General features: G+C 39.8%; 1 protein-coding gene across 3 annotated transcripts in view; it reads right to left on the bottom strand.

The window, feature by feature from the left end:
* Positions 1-22977, bottom strand: part of cadps2 (Ca++-dependent secretion activator 2) — a 660232-nt gene that overhangs the window by 205833 nt on the left and 431422 nt on the right. For all 3 annotated transcript variants that reach the window (XM_080190802.1, XM_080190798.1, XM_080190799.1), the window contains exon 12: positions 11158-11294. In XM_080190802.1, coding sequence (XP_080046928.1) covers positions 11158-11294 — 137 coding nt within the window. The remainder of the gene's footprint in view (positions 1-11157; positions 11295-22977) is intronic.

Below are 22977 nucleotides of genomic sequence, written 5' to 3'. Positions count from 1 at the left end.
TTATGGCTCTATCCATCCAAACCCATCTGAAGTGGAGGCATGCTCCACCATGTTGTGAAGAACAATCTCTGTAATCTCTGCACAAGTACAGCTCGTGCACTTCCCCAGAGGACATTAACTTTGGTGAAAGTAAGGGTAGAGGATTCAAATCAGACAGCAATTTCTTCCAAGGTGCATCTTCTGAGAAATCCGAATCCCTCAGTACTACAAAGAAAAAAATAACTGAAGCAATTCACCAGGCAACAGATTCTGGCTCCTCATTACCCATGTACCATAATCCATCAGCTACAAAAGGAAGATACATAGATGTTGGAAATCCAAAATAATAGTGGAAAATTCTGGGAATACTCAGTTGGGGTCAGGCAGCAACTTTGGAGAAAAATAAGTTAACCTTTCTGGTTGATGATATTTCATCATCATCGCACTGTTCTTTGGAGAGTAACATGCCAAAGTGGGCACGATTTCAGTTACCATAATAGCATTGTTACTGCTTAGAACATAGAACATAGAAAAACTACAGCACAAACAGGCCCTTCGTCCCACAAGTTGCGCCGATGATATCCCTACCTACTAAGCTTACCTATAACCCTCAATTCTATTAAGTCCCATGTACTCATCCAGAAGTCTTTTAAAAGACCCTATTGAATTTGCCTCCACCACCACCGACGGCAATCGATTCCACTCACCCACCACCCTCTGAGTGAAAAACTTCCCCTGATATCTCCTCTGAATCTACTCTCCAGCACCTTAAACCTGCGTCCTCTCGTAGCAACCATTCCAGCCCTGGGAAAAATCCACCTGATCTATACCTCTCAACATCTTATACACTTTGATCAGGTCACATCTCATCCTGCTTGACTGCTTCCATGACCTATCGTTATCATAGTGGGGTTCTGTAAGTTCACAGTTTGACTGATAGCACCAAGGTGTAAATATGGGAGTAGTAAGTACTTAAAGGAGTTAAATATATTGACTGGGCTTTTTATCAAAATGGATTTTTTTTATATAACGAAGGCTGAAATCTATAATTAGGACTTTATTTTATTTAATTTCAACATGACTCAAGGTCTACCCATGGGGGTTTCTGGGTGTGTTGGTATGGGAGGGTTAGGGCAAAAGATGCTGGGTGAGCATAAGTTGTCATTGGCTCTATAAAGGGGCCTTGGGATGAATGACAGAATTATGGCTTGACTTAAGTTGACATCAAGTTGGCATAGGATTCATTAGGGGCCAAAGGGGTGAGTAGAGGGGAATAGCATGGAGGATATGTGGGGCTATGAGGACTTAACAGAGAGGCTTAACAGGGTTTGCATAAGAGCTTTAAGGGACCATTGGGAAGGTGGGTGGGGTGGTACGAGTTGGTATAGATGGGGTTTGGGAAGTAGGTGGGAGGTAAGGATGGGGCATCAGGGCTCAAAGGTTTTATTATAACCGAGATAATATCCCAGAGAACTGGGGTGGGGCTTTTAAACAGCCCAGTTTGGCACTTGGCAGTACTTGTTGCTGCCTCTGATATGTTTCTGAAATTATAGCCTCTTTCTCTGTATGTCCATTCCCAGCTGAATTATCTTGCCATGAAATTGTGTGTTGATATTTTTCTGACTGGATTAGCACTTAAAAGAACACTCTGTCACCTTCATGTGTGAAAGACTCAACTTAACTATTTTTACAATATAGAAAATTAAAAACAGTCATAATTTGAAGAAATACCTCTTTATACTTAAAATACTTCAAAATTATATGGAAGGATCAATGGACAAACATTTTGTTCTAATTTTCTAACAATAATGTTCCTGATAAAACTGAATATAACAGGTTGAATAAAACAGGAGCAAACAGCATTTACACCCAATGTTCCCTCTAAGCTACACGAGTGTGTGGGCGTACAGCAGCCTGAAAGCTACCACTTAGGCTGGGACAAATATTGCACATGCACAACTGCCCAAAATAATTTAAAGGGACCATGCACTTTGAAAAGGCTGCATACAACTCCAAACTTTAAATCAAACAGTGATTAAACCTCATGTCAGCACTAACCTCTGAGATTTGTATATTAAGATTCTCTTTTCGGTGTTATTGAGAATATTTTCTCCCCAAAGTTTACACCGTTAATTAGTTTTTGTTTTAAAAGAGCATGTTTGTGTTTTAATGACATTTTTTCTTTCACCCAGCCTCCTTGTAGCTATCTCAAAACTGAGCTACTTCACAGAAGCACTAGCCCATTGGTTACCATGGAGACAATTTTCTGGTGGTGCACTACAGATGGGACCCTTTCCTAGCTGCAAAGACTGGACTACGAGTGTGCGGCTCACAACTTTCTGGCTGCTAAACAAATGGAAAGAACATTAGTGGAAGTGCAGTTGTAATTTTTCAATATGGACAACTGCCAAGTGAGCCTCTCCTTCAGTAGCACACATCCAAAAATAGGCCTGAATATTTACACCATTGAACCTAACTAAGTATTCCATACAAGGCTCAACTACCTTTTCCAAGATGCTGAGAGCGCCTTCATTCACTGTATGACTATCATTGCTCTGAGAAGATTAGAATTGGCCTTTCCTGACTAGCTACAGCCCTTGTTTTGGTCAGTGTTCCTGTGGTAATGTTCAGCAAGGAATTACAGGATTTTGGTCTAGAGGCAATGATGATAATGATGTACGTAGACAGAATGATTTGTGGTATGTAAGGGAATTTGGAAGTGAAAACATTCCCTTGACATTGCTGCTCTTGCCCTTCTCTATCTTAGTTGAATTCCCATCCAACTCTGTTGCTGAGTTCTGTTGCCAAGCTGGATGGGAATTAAACAAAGAATGATAAGTGTATCCTGTAAATTGTGGCAGTTTAGGAAAAGGGGAAGTGCAACATGACCTGGGTGTCATGGTAGAACTGTGGCTGAAGGTTGACATACAGGTACAGCAGGCTGTGAGGAAAGCTAATGGCATCTAATTTTCATAGCAAGAGGATTTGAGTATAGGAGCAAGGATGTCTCGCTACAATTATACAGGGCCTTGATGAGGCCACACTGAGTATCGTGTGCTGTTTTGGTCTTCTAGTCAGAGGAATGACAGTCTTGCAATTGAGGAAGTCCAGAACTAGGGCATATGAAGAAAGACAGGATCGACTAGGCTTGTATTAATTGGAATTTAAAAGACTGAGAGGGGTTCTCATTGAAAGGGAAGGAGTAGTTAATTTTTTCTTGTTTAACAATGGTTTTATTCTTGCCTTAAAAGTTAACTGGGAGTCCTGTGGCTCGTCCACATCTTTAAAAAAACAGTTACAATCTATCAGAATGTTCCTGATGTTGAGGAATTCCAGAACTAGGGGTCACAGTTAAGAGAAAGGGATAAGCCATTCAGGACTGAAATAAGGAAGAACTTCTTCACTCAGAGTTGTGAACCTGTAGAATTCTGTACCACAGAACACTATTGGGACCAGTTCATTAGATACGTTCAAGAAGGAGCTGGATGTGACCCTTTGCAGCTTAAGAGATCAAGGAATATGGAGAGAAAGCAAGAGTGCGATACTGAAAGTACATGATCAGCCATGATCATATTGAATGGTGGTGCAGCCTCAAAGGGCTGGATGGCCCTACTCCTGCACCTATTTTCTATGTTTCTGTGCATATGTAGCAGCCACAATGCACTGATAGTGAAGAGTGAGACAATCAATTAAACTGCTGCGTTTTGAATGATTTTAGACTTTTTCAAACTTGTGGCTGTAATCATCCAGGCAAATAGTGAGTGCTTAATCACACTTATTCTGACTTGCGGGTAATGGAGGGACATTTAAGGGTTAGAGAGTAACCACTCATAGCAGAAACCTTAGTCTAACTCCAGGGAAAGTTCTGCCTCCAATTACATGATGATTGGTTTCTGACATACACCAAAACCTTGAGCAGTCAAGGATGATTTAAGCTACTGGAAAGTTTGCACTATGATCACCATTGACTTCAGTTTCATCAGCACTTGTTGATTCCAGACCTGATCAAATGTAGCCATGATATTGAGGGTAGTGACTCTCACCAATCCTATGGTAGGCAGGCCTTGTGTTCATGTCTGAATCAAGACACTGTCTCAGGAAACAGAGGTAGTTTTAAGGAACTTGTAGTTGTGGGCATTAGAAATAAGACATAGCTTTAGCCAACTTTAATTTTGTGTTTCTATATTCAAAAGTCAGTTAAGTTTAGATGCATGGATGGTAATGAGGGTTTAAGACATTAAAGCAAACAGGGTCTAAAGTAAAACTAGGCTGTTGCTTACCAACTAGGGGCCACCATCGGGCAGAAAGAATTTTTTAGTTGTAAGCTGCTGCCAAAAGAAGCTGGGCATGGTAAGGGAACTACAAAGAGCAGATTTTACAAAATAATAAAACAAAATCTCAAAAATCCAGGGAGTGAGATAAAAAAGAAAATCTCAATTAGACAGTTAAATTAAAGGAACAAAGAACAACAGGTTGAACTAGGTCCTGTTTAGGAGAATTCAAATAATAAGCAGAAAAAAGTACTTTGAGTTAAAGAGACAGCTGCAAAAACTAGATTTAAAGTCAGCTGATGAACAAGATATCCGAGGTAAGTCACAAATTTGGTGACACTGTAATATAGTTTCTGAAGCAGTAATGTTCAGTTGGCACAGCTGAGTGCTTGAGAGATTGTTTGGAAGCTTGAATGCACATGGCAATTCAAGGGATAGGGACACTGAAATGAGAGATTAAAATCCTGGAGGTGGACCCTTGGTACAGGCATATAATAGAAAGCTTTGTTTGGAGGAAGATCCCAAGCATATTCTTCAAGAGCGGAATTTGGAATCACTCATGTGGAAGTCAAAATTGCAGTGAGATCGGTTCGTTCACACTGTGACAAGCATCTGGAGGGATTTAATGAGAAATCCACAGAAGCTGCTTTGGGAAGCACTTGTCATTTGATTTCAGAGTGTGGTGTGCCTGAACTCAGTTGGCTTATTTATTTACATGGAGTTTACCGACTGAGAACATTTGAGTACAAGATAGATTTTGTAACTCGTGTTATCCTTATAAGCTTGCGTAGATCTGTAAAGGTAAAGATGGGGTGAGGGAGTCGTTAATTTTTTCTTGTTTAACAATGGTTTTATTCTTGTCTTAAAAGTTAATTGGGAGTCCTGTAACTCTGGTCATCCACATCTTTAAAAAAACAGTTACACCCTACCGAGCCCAGGTTCTGCTCTGGGACCTGACCACCCCACATCGGCAGCAATCATAACAACTATGAAGAAATCTGAAGCTGTATGGACTGTGATGAAACCAGACTGTGTTTAGTGAATTGGGTCATTTGTTGGCATTATTGCTAACCCTTGTACTGTTCACTGATAAGAGGCAAATTGGGTAGTGTCATGAAATGTGTCCAGTAACAAACAATACCAAGATTGTAACAAAATTAACAGGTAGAAGCCACCAGCATTTCAAAATATATTTCACAGAATGTGAGTCTCCCAGTAATGAGATTAACAGTTTTAGACAGACCAGAAGAATATATCGTCATGCTAATAGGAAACACCTTAGTTGAATGATTATTCAGGGGAGACATGCATATGCTAATTTTTAAAGCCACAGAAGCAGAGAGGACAGACAGCAAATCCACAGAGAGAAAAGTTAAAGGGAAAAATTGTATAATTGTCAACATTAGGGGAAGTAGAGGCAGATTCCACCTAGCAGCCTGGAAGCCAATTCAAGCTAGCAGATAAGAAGGAAGAGTGCAGTTAAAACCATATCTTTGCTCAACTAAGAGATATTTCCCAGAATAACTCCTTAATTGCTTTCAGTGTGGTAACTATAGCTGGTCTTATAGATCTGTTGAAGTGGGTGTTGTTTGGGAAAAGGGAAGCCCTGAACGAGTTCAGCTCTTCTAAATATACTTTGGATCAAAAACCACATAAACTGTATGGGTGCATTTAATAGTTACTATACATCTTAGATCATTATAGTCCTGTCTGTGTATATATGTCCTTTCTTTATTGTAATAAATTGTCTTTAATAAGTGGTATACAACAACTGGGTTGGTTACTTTCTCACCAAGTCTGCCAAGTGACTCCTCACACCATTCCCATTAACAAAGTTACACACCACCATGAACTGGTGTTTCATGTGAGGACACCCTATCCTCACAGATAGGATCAGCCAGGTTTGTGACAGGCAGTAATTTGTTGGGTTAGATTTGTTTTCTTTTGTTGGTTTATCCTTAGGAAATATTCCAAACTGTTAGACAGATGTCAGTGCCATAGGTATACAGGGATAACTTGGTTAGGAGAGTGGCTAGTCTTGCTGCGCAGGTTTCAGCACTATGCAGAAGGGATATTGTCAGGTCCCACATCTTCTCTTGCATCCAGTCTCCTTAGCAGTAAACCAAACCAACTTAATAATGACATCTCTGGATGGCAGAGACATAAGACCTAACAGCAGAAGTAGACCATACAACTCATCAAGTCGGCTCTACCCACCATTCAACACGATCATGCATGACCTCTGGCATCAACTCCACTTTCTTGCCCATTCCCCATACCATTTGATTCCAAAACACTCAAAATGTTTATTTCAGCTATAAGTATATTCAATGATAGAGAATCCACAATTCTCTGATGTAGAAAATTCCAAAGATTCACATATCTTTGAGTGAAGGTCCTTAAAGATTGACCCCTTATCCTGGAACTGTGTCCCTGTGTTCTAGATTCTCCACACTGGGGAAAATAACCTGAGTTTGGTCCCCTTCAGGATCACAAATATTTGAATGAGATCTCCTCTCATTCTTCTAAACCGCAAATAGATCCAACTTACTCAGATTTCATCATAGGGCAACCCATTCATCTGAACAACCCATCTCATGAACCTTCAATATACTACCTTCAATGCAAATATATTCTTCCTCAAATACAGAAACCCAAAGTCACATACAGTATTCCAGGTGTGGTCTCATCAAGTATGGAAACCAAAACCACACAGTAATCCAGGTGTGGTTTCTTCAAAGCCTCAATGATTATAGCAAGATTTCTTCATTGCTGTACTTCAATCTCCTTGCAACAAAGGCCAACATGTAATTTGTCATCCTAATTGTCATCCTATACACTAACTTAGTGTGTTTGTTGTATGAGCACACCCAGGTCCCTCTGAACATCAACATTTATAAGTTTTACACTTTAAAAAAATTCTGATTTCCATTCTTACAGCCAAGGTCAATAACTTCACAATCCCCTCATCATACTACAACAATCTGATGGTGATCGTGAATCTACGGAAAGTCCAGTCCAGAGATTGTATTTAGCTACAGCACCAGCACCAAATCTTGCAGCACTCCACCAGTCACAGCTTGCCAACTTGAAAAATGCCCCTCTTTGCTTCTTATGAATCATAGAACCCTACAGTGCAGAAAGAGGCCCTTTGGCCCATCGAGTCTACACCAAACACAATCCCTACCAGGCCCTACCCCCATATCATACCCACTAATCCTTCTAATCTATGCAACCCTGGACACTAAGGGGCAATTTCTTAGCATGGCCAATCAACCTAACCTGCACATCTTTGGACTGTGGGAAGAAACCGGAGTACCCGGAGGAAACCCACGCAGACACGAGGAGAATATGCAAACTCCACACAGTGACCCAAGCCGGGAATCAAACCCAGGACCACTGTGCTACCGTGCCGCCCTATGCTACTATATGACCCCAAACTCCATGATCCCTTATCTTGTGTAGTCACCCTTTATGTGGCACCTTATTGAATGCCTTTTTGAAATCCAAGTATATTATATCTAATGGTTTATGTAAATGTAATATATCAGGTGCATACTCAATAAAACTTTAATAAATTTGTCAAATACGATATCCTTTTCGTAAAATCATGTTGATTTTTTCTAGTAGGGGTATGATTGTTTAAGTGCATTATTAAGACTTGAAGAATCATACTATCATAGAAACCCTAAAATACAGAAGACCATTTGGCCCATCAAGCATGCACTGACAACAATCCCACCAAGGCCCTATCTCTGTAACCCCATGTATTTACCCAGCTAATCCCCGACACTAAGGGAGATTTACCATAACCAATCCACCTAACCCACACAGCTTTGGAGTGTGGGAAGAAACTGGAGCATCAAGACAAAACCCACACAGATGTGGACAGAACATGCAAACACCACACAGAGTCATTTGAGGTTGGAATTAAACCTGGATCCGGAGCGCTCTGAGGCAGCAGTGCTAATCATTGTGCCACTGTGCTGCCCACTTACAGTAAATTCCAGCACTTCCAAATGACCGATGCTAGGGTGGCCAGTAGATACCTGTTTTCTCATTCCTCTATGCTTCAATAGCGGTATTACATTTGCTAATCTCTAATTTTCTGGGACCATTCCAGAATCTAGGGAATTTTGGAAAATCACAACCAGTGCATCCACCACCTCTGTAGCTATCACCTTTCGAACCCTAGGATGCAAGTCATCAGCTTTGAAAGATTTGCTGGATTTTAGTACCTTAAGCTTCTCCAATACTTTTTCTCCACTGATGCTTATTACCTTAATTTCTTCACTTTTTTTTAAAGTCCCTAGGTTATCTTTTGTTTGTGGTATGTAACTTGTGTCTTCTCTAGTGAAAAGGTGGACTTGAGACCAGGGAGAGACTAGTCATGATCTGATTGAATGAATGCAGACTTGAAGGGCTGAATTTGCCTACTTTCTGCTCCTAGTTCCTATGCAAACAGTAAAAATAGTCCATTGTTTGTTACATTCTCTGTTCTCATTGTATGCCCATTAATGACGATATATTTAAATCTGTGGGGCTATCTGTGAAGTGCTGTGAAATAAAGGCCAACCGTCAGAAGCATAGGGGCCTGATTGACCTTGAAATTTTCTAAAGGAATCTAGTGACACCGTGGATGTGAACTGAAGGATTGGATTTGTTTGCTGGTAGTTGGAAAAGTTTGCAGAATAGTTGAGGCGTGTAACCAACAGAAAATGCTGCATAGCTGCCAATGAGGGTTGAAATGGGCATTTGTTTTCAAACTAGGACAGCGCCACAAGATCCAAATGCTGTGCAGTCTTCACCTTAACAGATCTTTGAAACAACAACTAAATCTAGATTAGGGCAATATTGACCTAAAAGGAGGCCTTACAAAAGTATCCATGAACCAAATATTTATTAAATTTCTGGATATAGTGATCAAAATGGTAGATGATTGAGTGTAAGCAAGATACAAGTTAGAATACAGAAGCCAAGATGCAGAGATTTGTCAATTCTTCCCTCTGTTTGCCAATATGTACATCGTTTAAATATGGAGGGTTTACTCTTAAAGAAATTTGTTTTTTTTCAACTGGAGCACATTGTCAGAAACAGAACATTTTAGTTAACAGATTGTCACTACCCTTTACTCATGGATGTAGCTGGCTTGCTTTGAAAAATAGTTGGATCGTAAAACCCTTTCAAGTGGTTTCCTGGCTCTTTATAGCAAATATTTCGGCCCTGATTGCTAATGTTATAAAACGTCAAAACTATATTCAAAAGATGGTGCAGTTGTTTTGTTAATATTACATATATTTTATTACATATGCCAAAACTAGTGATGTGATCACAACATGTTTGATAAGCATTGAAATGCTATTGAACAACACTGTTAGAGGCAGTGAGTTAAAAACTCATTGCCGACATTTTTAATGTGCTGTGCTTATTAATTTTGAGATTACCTTGCATGTGCTTTTAACCATTGGAAATTGATTCTGTTTTTTACTTATATCTATATCAAGCACTATTAACAGTAAACAAACTAAATTAAAAGGCAGCTATCTTTTTGGGTTAGTTAAAAAGTGCCTTTTTAAACATATATTTGCTGTCATTGAGAATCTAACCAACTCCCCTTGCCATTCAACGGTATTGCCATCACTGAAACCCCCTTATCAATATCTTGAGGGGGGCAGGGTGGGTTACCATTGGTTGAAACTTGACTTGATCAGCCGTAGAAGTATTGTTGCTACAACAGTAGATCAGGTGCTAGGACTTCCATCGCGAGGAATTTACCTTCTGAATCACCAAAGCCTGTCGACCATCTACAAGGCGCAAATCAGGAGTGTGATTGAATATTTTCAACTTGCCTGGATGAATGCAGCTCCAACAACACTCAAGAAGCTCAACACTATCCAGCCCACCTGACTGGCACACATCCACAAATGTAAGCATTCACTCCCTCCACCACTGATACACAGCAGCAGCAAAATGCACCCTCTACAAAATGCATTGCAGGAAGTCACCAAATCTTCTTCAACAGCACCTTCTAAACCTACGAGCTCTACCAGGTTAAAGAACAAGGGCAATAGATGGATGGGAGCAAGTTCCCCTCCAAGCCATTCACCATCCTGATTTGGAACTATACTGCCATTTGTTCACTATTGCTGGCTCAAAATCCTGGAATTCCTGTCCTAACATAACTTGTGGTGTACCAACAATATATGGTCTGCAGTGGCTAAAGAAGGCAGCTCATCACTGCCTTCTCAAGTGCATTTAGGAATGGGCAATAAATGCTGGCCTAGCCAGCGACGCCCATGTCCCATAGATAAATAAATTTTAAAATGAGCAGTCATGATACGATAGGGAAAGGAAGGTGGAGGGAATCGTTAGAGGGTTGATATTTGGAAAATGCTGCCTGACGCTTACGAACAATAATGGCCAGGAAGTACAGTACACAGAGGAAGATGTGAGCGGCGCCAAAATGCAAGCAGACAGTAGCTTTCATGATTAGAATTTCGTCAAAGGAAGATGAATACTTGTTATATCCTACACAAATTACCACAATGATGCTCTTAACTCCCTTTTGAACTTGTCTCCCTCAGTGACTAAAAGGTTACAGAGGGTGTAAATAGAGGGCATCTTCTAACCAAGCATTTGTCTCAAAGCAAGGATAAGTATGCACAAAGTCTATAACTGCGTTGTGTGTTTACTAAAGATCTTCAGTTCCTGTGCAGTCCCTCGACAAACTCACACTTCATTATGCTTTGCTCTATTCTCTTCCCCACTCAGCAACACAGCAGTTGTCTTCAAGTGTGTCATTTTCAAATTTGAAACAAAGTGTAGAAAATCCTTAATCCTGGTAGGAGGTTTTTAAAAGAGAAAGCCTGCTGGGAAGAGACATTTTGTCCCTGTCATGGTTACTCACCAGACAGGAATATGAATCATTCAGCCTATGCTCTAATGTTTTCCTTTGCAGCATTTCGAACAGGGCAGAATGATCAAACTTGCAGGGATCGGCAGCAATGAACTCGTCCATTCCATGTTTCTGAGCTCGGTCTGCATCTGCAGGAGAAATGGCAAAACAAAATTCATTACTCCGCATGTTTGCTTTAAATTCAGACTCAAATGTAGGTAATAAAAAACGTTTCCAAGACAGAACCTTTATCTGGAATGCTTAAAGCAGTGCTCTTGATAACTTCATATTTATATTTAAAGGTGAGCAGCAGGCGATGTCTCATGCACGGCAATGATTTTTACTACACTTTAACTATTGGTAACTTTTCATTCAAAATCTCTTGGCCTGGATTTTGCTGAGCTGATGTCATCACATATCATTACTATAGGTTAAAACTAACATCACTTGCTAAGGTCCACACATGCACAGTTAGATATGCAAATCATAATGTTGCTATCACTGATACCCTGTTCCTCTACATGGTATGCTGTTGTAGGCTACAACGATTAAACCTGCACAGAAATCCCTCTAAGAATTTCATGTAATTACTGATACTTACAAATTAAAGATGGATGAAAAAATAAGGGTTTGTGCAATTATGAATAAATGAGTTTTCAATGGATGGGAAGTGATGATTATTGAACAACCTCACTCAGCCAAAACAAAATCAATTTTACAAGTGTGGAGTCTTCATTCCTGAAGAAAATTAATGCAGATTTTTAAAACTTTCCTTTCTATGTTTTCTGGCTTTCTCTTTCATGTTGCTTCATCAATCACATGTGCATATCCAAATCTTTATTTTATTTTCTTACAATGATTTAAATTTAATTCATGCACCTTGGGTGGAATTTTCTGTCCTTGGTGGGTATCTCACATGCTACTGAAGAAGTGCTGAGAAGAAACTGCTGACTCTTCTGCCTATTAGACAGTTCAGTGGACAGCAGCAGGCATTCCTCCAGACTGAGGACTCTGGGAGATGACTTTCCAAAAACCTGGAGTTGCTGGTCAGTCAGAGGCCAGCAGTTCTTGCATTTGGCAATGACGGGGAGGAAGCTATCGCTGCTGCCCGACCGACAATGTGGGAATCCCCGGATCATGAAGCCATTGAGGAAAAATCTAAGTGCTGTTCGGGGTAATCTCACTGGTTGGGAGTCATGAGGTCATGGGGAGGCAGGGGTTCATGGGGAGAGAAGAGCTATGGGGGTCAGCAGGGGATGACTGTCACCAGCCACCCCACCCACCAACTCCCCGAGTCCCACGTCCATGCTTTTGATTATGCACAGTTAATATGGTTCGAGGGACCACCCACACCCTTCCTCTCCAGCAGACGTGCTGCCCGCACAGTTTTATCAGTCATGTCGGCTGCATGTCAGCCGGCCCACCTAGGACTAAGACTATTTCAGCAGAGGTGGGAAGAGGCCGTTCAATGGTCATGATTGGTCAATGAAGGAAATCAAGTGGAGGTGGGGTAGAAATTACTTCGCTGGAGGCACTTAGGCATTGGGTATTGATTCTGACACCAATCCATCATATTTCCAGGCCAGTTCATCTTCTTCTTCATCTCAAATGGAGGCAGCAGATTCCAGCCTTCGTTTATTTTTCTTCCAATTTTGGAGTCTGTTTGCCTCAGTGAAAATCCTTGAATCTGACTGATCAAAGAGTCTCAAAGTTCCTTTGCCTGCTCACAGATGACACATCTTCTTCAGGTCCCTAAATTATTGGAGATTTCTGCTGACAATCCAACAAATAATTTCTTGGCATTATGTATGTCGAAGCAGGCAAAATATATTCTTCCATTGCTCACAGCAAAATCTGGACTAATATCACCTGGACAGATTACTTGGATTGTTTAGACTTTGGGAGAACACACTTTTGTCACAAGGAGACTATAGGAATCACTTCCACTATGGCATATGGATTATTGAGACTTGTCACTTGAAATGCCTAGTTAATGCAATACTGATCCTCACTTATACTACCAAATAGCCATGAGATAGTGTAAGAATGTGTGACAAGCAATGTCAGTCCCCATGTGCAAAGATGTGGTATCCAAGTGGGTTAAAAGGTCTGCCATTGCTCTGTGGATGGTTTTATTTTGGGACTCATTTAGGCTGTTAATGGTAGCCGTCAATTGGCACGGAATAATAAAATGGATGTGAATTTCTTGCAGGCACTCATCATCAAAGCCTTTAACTATGCTGGGTCTGATTGAGTAGGTGAAATTGAAGTGTAGGTAGCAATCAAATGGATTTTTTCAAATAAAGAATTATTTCTTGTTTAAATTACTTCTTCAGATTCAATGATTTATTTTTAATCTTTCTTAGCTCCGTAACTCCTCTAAACCATGTTGAAAGACCTATTCATAGCTGATGACCAGGAACTAATAAATTCATGACATCTGTTGCCTGTTTATTAATTTAGTTTCCAAAATAGCATTTTGTTTTAAATTGCCTTTGGTTTACATTCAGGGTTTCCCCTCAACAATGTCCTTTGAATCTGCAGCTGCCCAGCATGACTGTGCCTTAACACACTTCTATTGATTTTGTGCCTTTTGAAGAAACATTTTTGGGCATCTTCAGCCATGTGGGTTTATTAAAAAAGTGAATCATAGTAATTGCTCCGACTGGAATCCCTTTTTTGTCCACACTTCAAATGTGCTCTAGCTGTCAACCAATTCACAGAGAGAAAAGCATTCCACTGTTGCTAAAAAGGGAGCAGCTATTTCCAAGAAACCCATCTCTTATTGGGTCTATCGTAGCATAAGGCAATTTGTGATCAGCTTTGAATTGATTTTTCTTCTTTCAATGCTGACTTGTCTCCTTCTTCCTTTAATTCTAAAGTAGGTCAATTTATGTTCATTACTTAAAATGTATAATCCTTAATGTGTTTGTGCAGTTTTGATTCCAAGGTAATTGCTTAATACAAGTGCACTGAACTGCTTGACAAAATGCTCTTCAGAAAGGGAGACAAAAGCTTATAGATAGACCCAGTAACAGCAAATTTCATGATAAAACTTATTATTGATCTCTAGATGTGATGTTAACATAATCGGTCACTTTTACAAATTTAGCCTCAGATCATATTGATCCATGTCACTTCCAACATTCAGCAATGAGGAAGGATGGAGGACATGCGTAATATAATCTGAAGGATACACAGTGTCACGTGTTTGAAAGGATTGGCAAAATAATCCATCCTACTTAGCTTTGCAGCATCAAAGCAAGAGTCAAATCTATGTGACAGATCTTTCAAAGGTGGATGTAGCATGTAAAAGCTCCTGACGGCATTACCAGCAGGGCTTAATAGGATTTCAGGTGTGATGATAAAAACGCAGGCAGTGTTAGATATACTCGGTGTCAGTCTTAGAATCAGCAACTTTGGTGATTTCAACTAATAAACACGGCCACATGTGAAAGCGAGCTGGAGGCCTGACTCGATCAGCAGTAACAAAAATTCTCCTCAGAAAGCAACTGGAGCTCTTGGCATATCTATTAAAAATAGGTCCTTTGAAGGAAGGCTATTGGGAGGAGGAAATTAGGAGTAGAAATCATAAAATGGCTACAGCACAACCATTTAGCCTTCAGAGTCCAGGCGAGTACTTTGCAAAAGCAATCCCCTTAGTCCTGCTCCCCTGCCTTTTCCCCCATTGCCCTGCACTTTCACTTCAGATAATTATCTAGTTGCTTTTTTGAAAGATATGACTGAATCTGACAATTTCTTAGGCAGCTTATTCCAGATCCTAACAGCTCACTGCTTATAAAAAAATTTTCTCACCTATGGTTCTTTTGCCAATCACCGTTAAACAACGACCTCTGATTCTTGACTCTTCTGCAGTGCAAACAATTTCACTCCATCTATTCAGTCAAGAGCCTACCTGATTTTGAACACCTCTGGCAAATATTCCCTCAGCCTTCACTTCCCTAGGAAGCTTAACCCTAGCTTCTCCAATCTATCCATTTTACTGAAGTCCCTCAGCCTGGAACTATTCTTGTAAATTGTTTCCGCACCCACTCTAAAGTTTTCATAAGCTTCCAAAACTGGATTGTCCTGAATTGGGGACAATACTACAGCTGAGGCCAAATGGTTTAGCATTTGCTTCTGTATTTCATGTCTCCATTTATAAAGCCTTTTAAGCAACTCTCTCAACCTGTTGGAGCACCTCTAATGTTTTGTGTGCATATAAATCCATTCTCTCTTTTCTTGTATTTGTTTAGAACTATAGTCATTTGTTTTATATTGTCTCTCCATGTTCTTCCTACCAAAATGAATCACTTTACAGTTCCTTGCATGAAATTTAATTTGCCACATCTGCCCATTTCACTAGACTGTCTACGTTCTCTCGAAGTTTGCTATCATTCCTGTCTTCACATTTCACAATACTTACAAATTTTGTGTCACATGCAAATTTTGAAATTGTGACCTACACACCCAAATTTAGATTGTTTATATACATCAGGATAGGCAATGCAATAAATCCCTGGGAAACCCTTTAATGTACCTTCCTTCAATCCAAAAAGTGACTATTCATTATTACTTTTGGTTTCCTGCCTCACTGCCAATTTCATATCCATGTTGCCACCATCTCTTTGATTCCACAGTCTTCCATTTTGCTGACAGGTCTGTTATGTGACACTTTATCAAATTCCTTTTAGAAAACCATGTCCACCTCATCGATCACATTTTCCTCATCAATCTTCTTTGCCACCTCATCAAAAAACTATAGTTAGTTAAACAGGATAAAAACATGCCAGATACCATTAATTAATCTACATTTTGTCCAAGTGAATGTTAATTTTGTTTCAGGTTATTATTTTGAAAAGCTTTCCCACTAACAAGGTTAAACCAACCAGCTTACAGTTGATGAATTTATCTTAACACTATTCTTTGAACAGGAATGCAACTTTTTCAATTCACCAGTTCCTGGCACCATCTCTTACAGTCAATCAATTTCCACCCTTATCTCTCAGCATTCACAGATGCACCCTGATGACTTAGCAATTTTACATACAACCAACCTATCTAATACCTCCTATTTATCAATTATCAGCCCATCACTTACATTATCTAACTCTTTTATCATGATTTCTGCAGTATCTTCTTCATTGGTAAAGACAAATGCAAAGTATTCATTTAGTACTGCAGCTATGCCCACTGCATCCATGCATAGATCTGCTTTTTGGTCCATAATCAGCTCTACCCATCCTCTTACTGCCTTTTAACTATCTTGGATTTCCTTTCAATGTGAACTGTCAGTATTTTACTCATTTTGGGTGGGGAGGTGGTGAAGAATCAGACAAATGAGGTGGGGTTACAATTTACAGCTTTCTCAATTTTCTACTGATTCACGCAAAAACTCTGCAAAATCAGCAGGCCTGCAAACAGGGTAAACTGATCTCTGCACTCGATTGGCCATTTGCCCCACCCCATCACTGAGAATCTGTGACACACTGAGACACTCAAAATGTATCCCAGGATTTTGTGGTGACATTACTGTAGCAATTACTCAAAAATTTTAACTCTGTAATCCTGTTGCAGTATAAGTGGACCCTCAAAAGCAAATTGGGATGTTACAGTGACCTATCAAATATCCCGGTTATTTACAAAATGTCTGGGATTTTTTTTTGTTTTCCCCCCACCCCCACCAATTACTGAGGTTCAAGAGATTACATTCCTGTTAGGTTACATCTGGTTCAGCAGAGCCCTTGCTCTGTTTTTTTTCAGAGTCTTATATTAATGTATGAATAACATGGTGTAAAATTTCAGGAATTGAACAATGAGGAGAGATAGCAGGTGAAGCAGAGCAACATGCAAAATCTCTCCAGGAGGTACCTCTAAATATAGGTTTCTGTCAGCGAAAGGGTTAAGCACATACTTTGGTAATTCCTACACACAATACACACTTAAAACAGCAAGTTAATACCTACCATCGTCATCTTCACAAATGCTAATCTATTCACTTGTGATATAAACATGTCACTTCAACTGCTCGAAGTTTCAGAACACTTGCTGAAATTCAATGAGTAAAAAAATGTTGTACTTTAATCCTCAGACAAGAGGCCATGGAAGTCAGTGGAATTAGGGATGGGCAATGATTGCTGGCCTAGCTAGCGAAGCCCGTAGAGCTTCAATGAATAAACAAAAAGTCTAAATATGGAGCTTCAAGTTTTCACCTATAACTTGGGGTATGGACCAGAATTCTCACAATTAGACGAGGTATGTTCCTTTAAATGGATGATTGCTGATCAAGTGGCATCAGGCAGTAAGTGGCAGCACTATTTGACCGGATCACAATCACAGAATCTTACAGCACCAAGGAGGCCACTGGTCAAGATATCAAATTATTCTCATCCCATAGCCCTGCAATTTTTTTACTTTTCAAGAATCTGTGCAATTTCCTGTTGAAAATTGCTCCATCCTTCAAGCAATGCATTCCAAATCATATCAACTCACAAGATACATTAAAAATATCTTCCTCCAATTTCCCTTGGATCTTTTGCCAATTATTTTAAATCTGTGCCCTCTGGCCATCATCCCGTCAATAGAAAAGTTTTCTTCTTATTTACTTCACAATTTCAAACACTTTTACTTAAACTCATTTAACCTTCTTTGCACTGAGAACAAACTCAGCTTCTTAAGTGTCTCCATATGATTGAAGGCATTCATTCCTAGTGCTATTCTAGTAAATCTCCTTTTCACCATCTTCACTGCCTGAACATCTTTCCTCAGGTATAGCGGCCAGGATCAGGCACAGAATCCAGCTAGATGCTCCAGAAGATTAATCCTATACAAGAGATTTTTTTTTCAACTAAATCGGTCATGCAATCCTTTGCTGGCATACTAGAAATGTTTGATAAACTCAGGATTCCTTCATGCCAGCAAACATCTGAATACCTTTGAAGGTTTTCCTGGACAAAAGCAAATTCCTTCTTGAAATAGCTCGACAGTAATCAGAATCCATCAGACTCTCAGAACACGTCATGTTTGGTATAAACTTACAGGAAAAAAGCCCTCATTGTTTCAGAGACCCTTCACACCCGTTTTCCTATCCCCCTTTATTTCACACCCTCTTCTTTCAGCTTTTGAATTTACTAAGCAAACTCAATTTGGGATTGCCTTCTTCAACGTCTATCACAGAATTATTGTGCACTAAAATGTATGCCAGTGATGGGTTCTTGTTCCACAATCAAGTTTTTATCTGCTACAGTGGATTAATATATTAAGGTGCCCAATGATTTTGTCTCACATTCCTCATGCGCATAGTTTCCTTCATATTTAAAAATATGATAGACTTGAGCCTCTACTAATTAATATTCTTGGAAGGCTTGTTCTCTCCAGGGTGAATTTAACATTCAACTATTACATATACAAGAATGAAATTTTGAATGTTTCCCCAAAAACTACAAGGTAGTAAAATGCAAAATTAAACAAGGTTTTCAAATTGAAACATAAATACTGCTGCCGACTTTTATAGATTGCAAGTAAATTCAGTACCAAGAGGTTAGGTTTCAAACAAGCTTTCTGCATGAATGAGCTAAAAGCACAAACGTGACAAGGCAGAAGACCACAGCACGTAGACATGTGAAGGAGCAGGTTTCTACTGCATGCAGTGTTTAACAGTGGTAAAGCAAGAAAGATGTTAATACGAGCCTCTAAGGACAGCTCACACAGCCCACTCGAGAAAGAGAGAGACGGTTGGCAACATACGCCTAACACTTACCCTTGGCTCCGGCTACATGTGAGCAAAGCAAAGAGAATAAAGCATATTGAGGTAAAACAAAATCGACAGTAGAAAGATACAGGGCTGTGCCGATCAAATAGAACTGATGCAACCAATTAAAAGGTCTTTGGCATCAGGTTGAAGTATTTAGCATGACCTTGGGCAGAGATGGCTACATTAAAGAACCAGCTGTTATGGCATGCAACTAAACTCCTGTTGCTTTGGTGCCATAAAGCTGTTATTTATATTTTTTTTCATATTCATTATTGGGAAGTTAGCATTGCTAGTAATTCCAGCATTTATTGCCATCCCTCTTTGGCCTTTAGAAGGTGGTAATGAGCTGCTTTCTCAAACTGCTGCAGTCCATGTGGTGTAAAGCTTTAAGATTAAAATTCACAGACTATTTGGAGAAAATATCACCCAAAGCGAGCCGATCACAGTTGACAGCATGACAGCAGTGCAGCAACATTGTTGGCTGTGGGCTCTTGCTTGGCTCATTTAGGAAGCAGGTTTGCCCAATGCTTCCATATTGAGTGGCTATGCCCCTCTAAACAGTAACAGACAGAAAGAGAAACATGAAAACAATTATCGAGTTCATCAGTGAGTCACTGATAATGGGTGGAAAAAGACACCACATAAACATACAGAGAGGCACACACAGTTCATTTGTCTTGGCTTAAAGAATGGAATTTGAAAGAATTGGGACATAGTTGGTGTGACATTATTGCATGGACATTGTATTCTTTTTTGAAATTTTAATATATTTGAGAATATAATCAAGTAGTTTATTAACAGTGAATTCTGCAGTAACTTCTTTAAATAAAATTACATTCCAAACTTGACTTGATGCACAAACATTACCGACAGGTGGTGCAGGGTCCTGGAAATGGAGGGGATGAAACACAGATACATTAAAAAAAGTCAAACATATTATAATTATATATCAAAACACCGTGCAGAAAGATGTAAATAAAAGGCTTTTACAACAGTGCAACTTAGTGGAGACACAGAATCTTTTATAGAGCAGAAACAGGGTGACAGTGTCCTGAAAATCCCAGGGAAAAGCTTGCTGGCCCAATCTGTTGGCTTCAGCATTTTGCCATGGCTCCTGGGAATAGGCAGACTAAGGGATCTCTGGAGCAAGTATTCAGTTAACTTAGTTATTTTAAGTGGTGTGCTAGCATGTCAACTTCAACATTATCTTCATGCTCAACTAGATGGCATGTTTGCAGTACACATTTCACCCAGTATTAGCTGCCAATCCAACAGAAGAGGAACTCAAAAATGTTTCTGGGGCCAGGAGGATTGGATAGCCTCCCAAAATTGTGGTGGGGGCTAGCAGCCAAAGAGGCAACACTGTGCCATGTCCCCTCCAAGCCCCATGGCTGTGCAGCAACCTGAACGGTCATAAGCTAGTAGCACACACATTGGCCACTTCAACTCTCAGCTTCTTTGGCCACACAAAAACAAAAATTAAAGGGGCTACATACTTCAATAATTGCCCAAACATTCCAAAAATAATTTGAGGAAATATTGATGCTGGGACTCTCATTGCCTGCAGGCTCATCAGCCCTATATTAATGAAGCCTGGCCATAGAAATAGACTGGGTCTTGTGTCAGCATTACTGGGCGGCTAGTTGGCAAAGTCCTCAAGCTGCCCAGTCAGAAACTGCACGGAGGGAAAAAACAGCCCCTTGCTTCTTTGCATCATTGTCAACATTGTACAAGACATGAGGAACATGCAAACATTCAAAAGCAGAAAAGCAAAATAGCCATTTCCGGACTGTCAGCACAATTGATTTTTACTTAAAGAATTGTTTTATGGCGATTATAGATGCTGGTCAATCGGAGTTTACTTTCATTTAACCTTTGGCCAGTATCAAGAAATTCCTTAAAATGACACACAAGATCTGGCTGAGGTGTAGCTGAAACTGTTCCCCATATCAAAACAAGTCATAGACTTCCTCTTCGTGCTTTGCAACAAAGAATATGCAATTCACGATTTTGTTACCAGAGGAAATTATAACATTCAAGCACCTCCCTAGTGCACGTCTTTTCCTATTCTTGTCCTCCCGCTCAGTAAAACTGCCATTCCAAGGACAATTCTACAGCAACCTTTCCCACCACTCATCCCCTGTGTAAATCTCCTCAATCGATTTTCCTTCCTTCTCATGTTACTTAGATCACAATGATCAAAGGCACCCATGACAGTTGCTGTGCTGTCTCACATGATGAGCAAGAGCTTTCCTCAGCACAGAATTAATTGGAAGATACTGGTTCTGTTTTGCAGACACTGAACTTGATATGTAGGCCAAAAGCCACAAATTGAAGCCTTTAAGTTTTCTGTAAGGTGAGCAGATAGATTAGCTTTTGAGGGTTCCTTTCTCTTGACTGTGAGATACGGCTGAGAAATTACAATGCCTTTGAGATGCTGAATTGGATTTTTCTTCACCAATTTAATAGGGAAATGTTTGTATAGATCGAAGGGAATAGACTATGTTAGCTTCTCCATATTTTCTTTACTAATCCAAGAAGTATCCTCTTTAAATTAGAATGGTACATTTAAAATGCCAAAAGGGATATTACTTAGCAAAGCTAATGTTTGTATATATAGATGCTATCACCTACAAAACAGATTTTTGAAACTAAAGTATGTGAGCGACACACAGAGCATGTCTCCTATAAACTCAGCCCAGAGATTTTCCAATACATGGGACTTAAAATGGGAAAGATGGAAGGCGACCTGTCTCAGAAATACGAAAAAACAATCAGCATTAGCGTTGTGGTCAGAACCTGTCACTACAAAGCATATCTTTCTGAAATGTTGTAAACGCTGGTGGCAATAAAAACAAGGTAATGGGAACTGTACCAACAATATGTGTGACTGGGATTACTTCAAGATATTGTTGAGCACAATAGAGAAAGAAAACCACAAGTTGGTAATCCAGACTCTTTTGTGGAAGCCCTGCCTCTCCTCCAAGTAGAAATGGAAAAGGTAACAGCACATATTAAGGAAACTTTCAAGATAAGACTTCCTAACAATTTTAAATGGCCCAAATATACATGCTCCAAAATGGTACTTGTTAGCTTGCCTCACATGTACAGCTAGCCCATTCTAAACCCTTGTACAAACCCTATTTTTCTCATTCTCAGACATTTCCATACTCCATTAGGGAAGAAACTCAACCTACTATTTTCAACTGATACCATTGGAGCACTCAAATGTTCACAGAGCTTAATGCATTAAAAAAATACAACAACCCTTGCTGTATGATAAGCAAATAACAAACAGAATGGGTTGGTTACCAACAATTAAATGGTTCTGGCTGTATATACAGATTGTGACCAGATATGCCATTTCTTAACGAATGGAAAATATAACTGAGTGCCTCAGTGCCAGAACTTTCCAACAAGGATCAAGATTGTTGAGTCGGACTCTGCCTGTGAAATTTTTTGTGCACACTGGGATTCCCAGCAGCACCACAAACTGTCCTTGCGCCAGTTACAGAGGCTGTCAGTCACTTCCTTGTTTGTGAAGAAAATCTGAAGAGATGAAGTAATTTTTTGTCAAGGTTCATCCCAATCAGCTCTGGGCTGGAGGGGCTGTTCCTAGGGAGGGTCACATAAACAAACATCAACTCCTACTGGAGAACCATCAAACAGGTGAAAGAAACTCTTTAAACTACCCAAAACCTGCTGGTCTTCCAGTATAGGGAGCTGTGCATGATTAGGTATTACAGACTGACACGTCCAATATCCAGTGCCACAAGCTGAGGAATGCAGTGAAGCTTGGGACAGGCACAAAGGCTCAATGGGAAAAAGCCACAGGCTAAGGCCCACTCGCCAGAGGATATCAAGCGGCTGGACCTTCTATAAAATACCTCAGTCTGTACATACCAGAGAACATTCGACTTGAAATGTAAATACAAATTGCAAATATAAGCTGGAATTGCAAGTGTGATAAAGCATGTAATTGTGTTGGAAAAATAATTGAATTGCTTTGTACTGTATGTATTGACAAATTTGAACTACTATGTAGTGTAATTTTACAAATTTTATGAATAAACAATGAT

The sequence above is a fragment of the Carcharhinus amblyrhynchos genome, chromosome 6, assembly GCF_965287045.1.
Source record: "Carcharhinus amblyrhynchos chromosome 6, sCarAmb.v2.hapA, whole genome shotgun sequence".
Classification (NCBI taxonomy): Eukaryota; Metazoa; Chordata; class Chondrichthyes; order Carcharhiniformes; family Carcharhinidae; genus Carcharhinus; species Carcharhinus amblyrhynchos.
The sequence above is the reverse complement of the archived record's forward strand: the minus strand, read 5'-3'. Positions and strand labels throughout refer to the sequence as shown.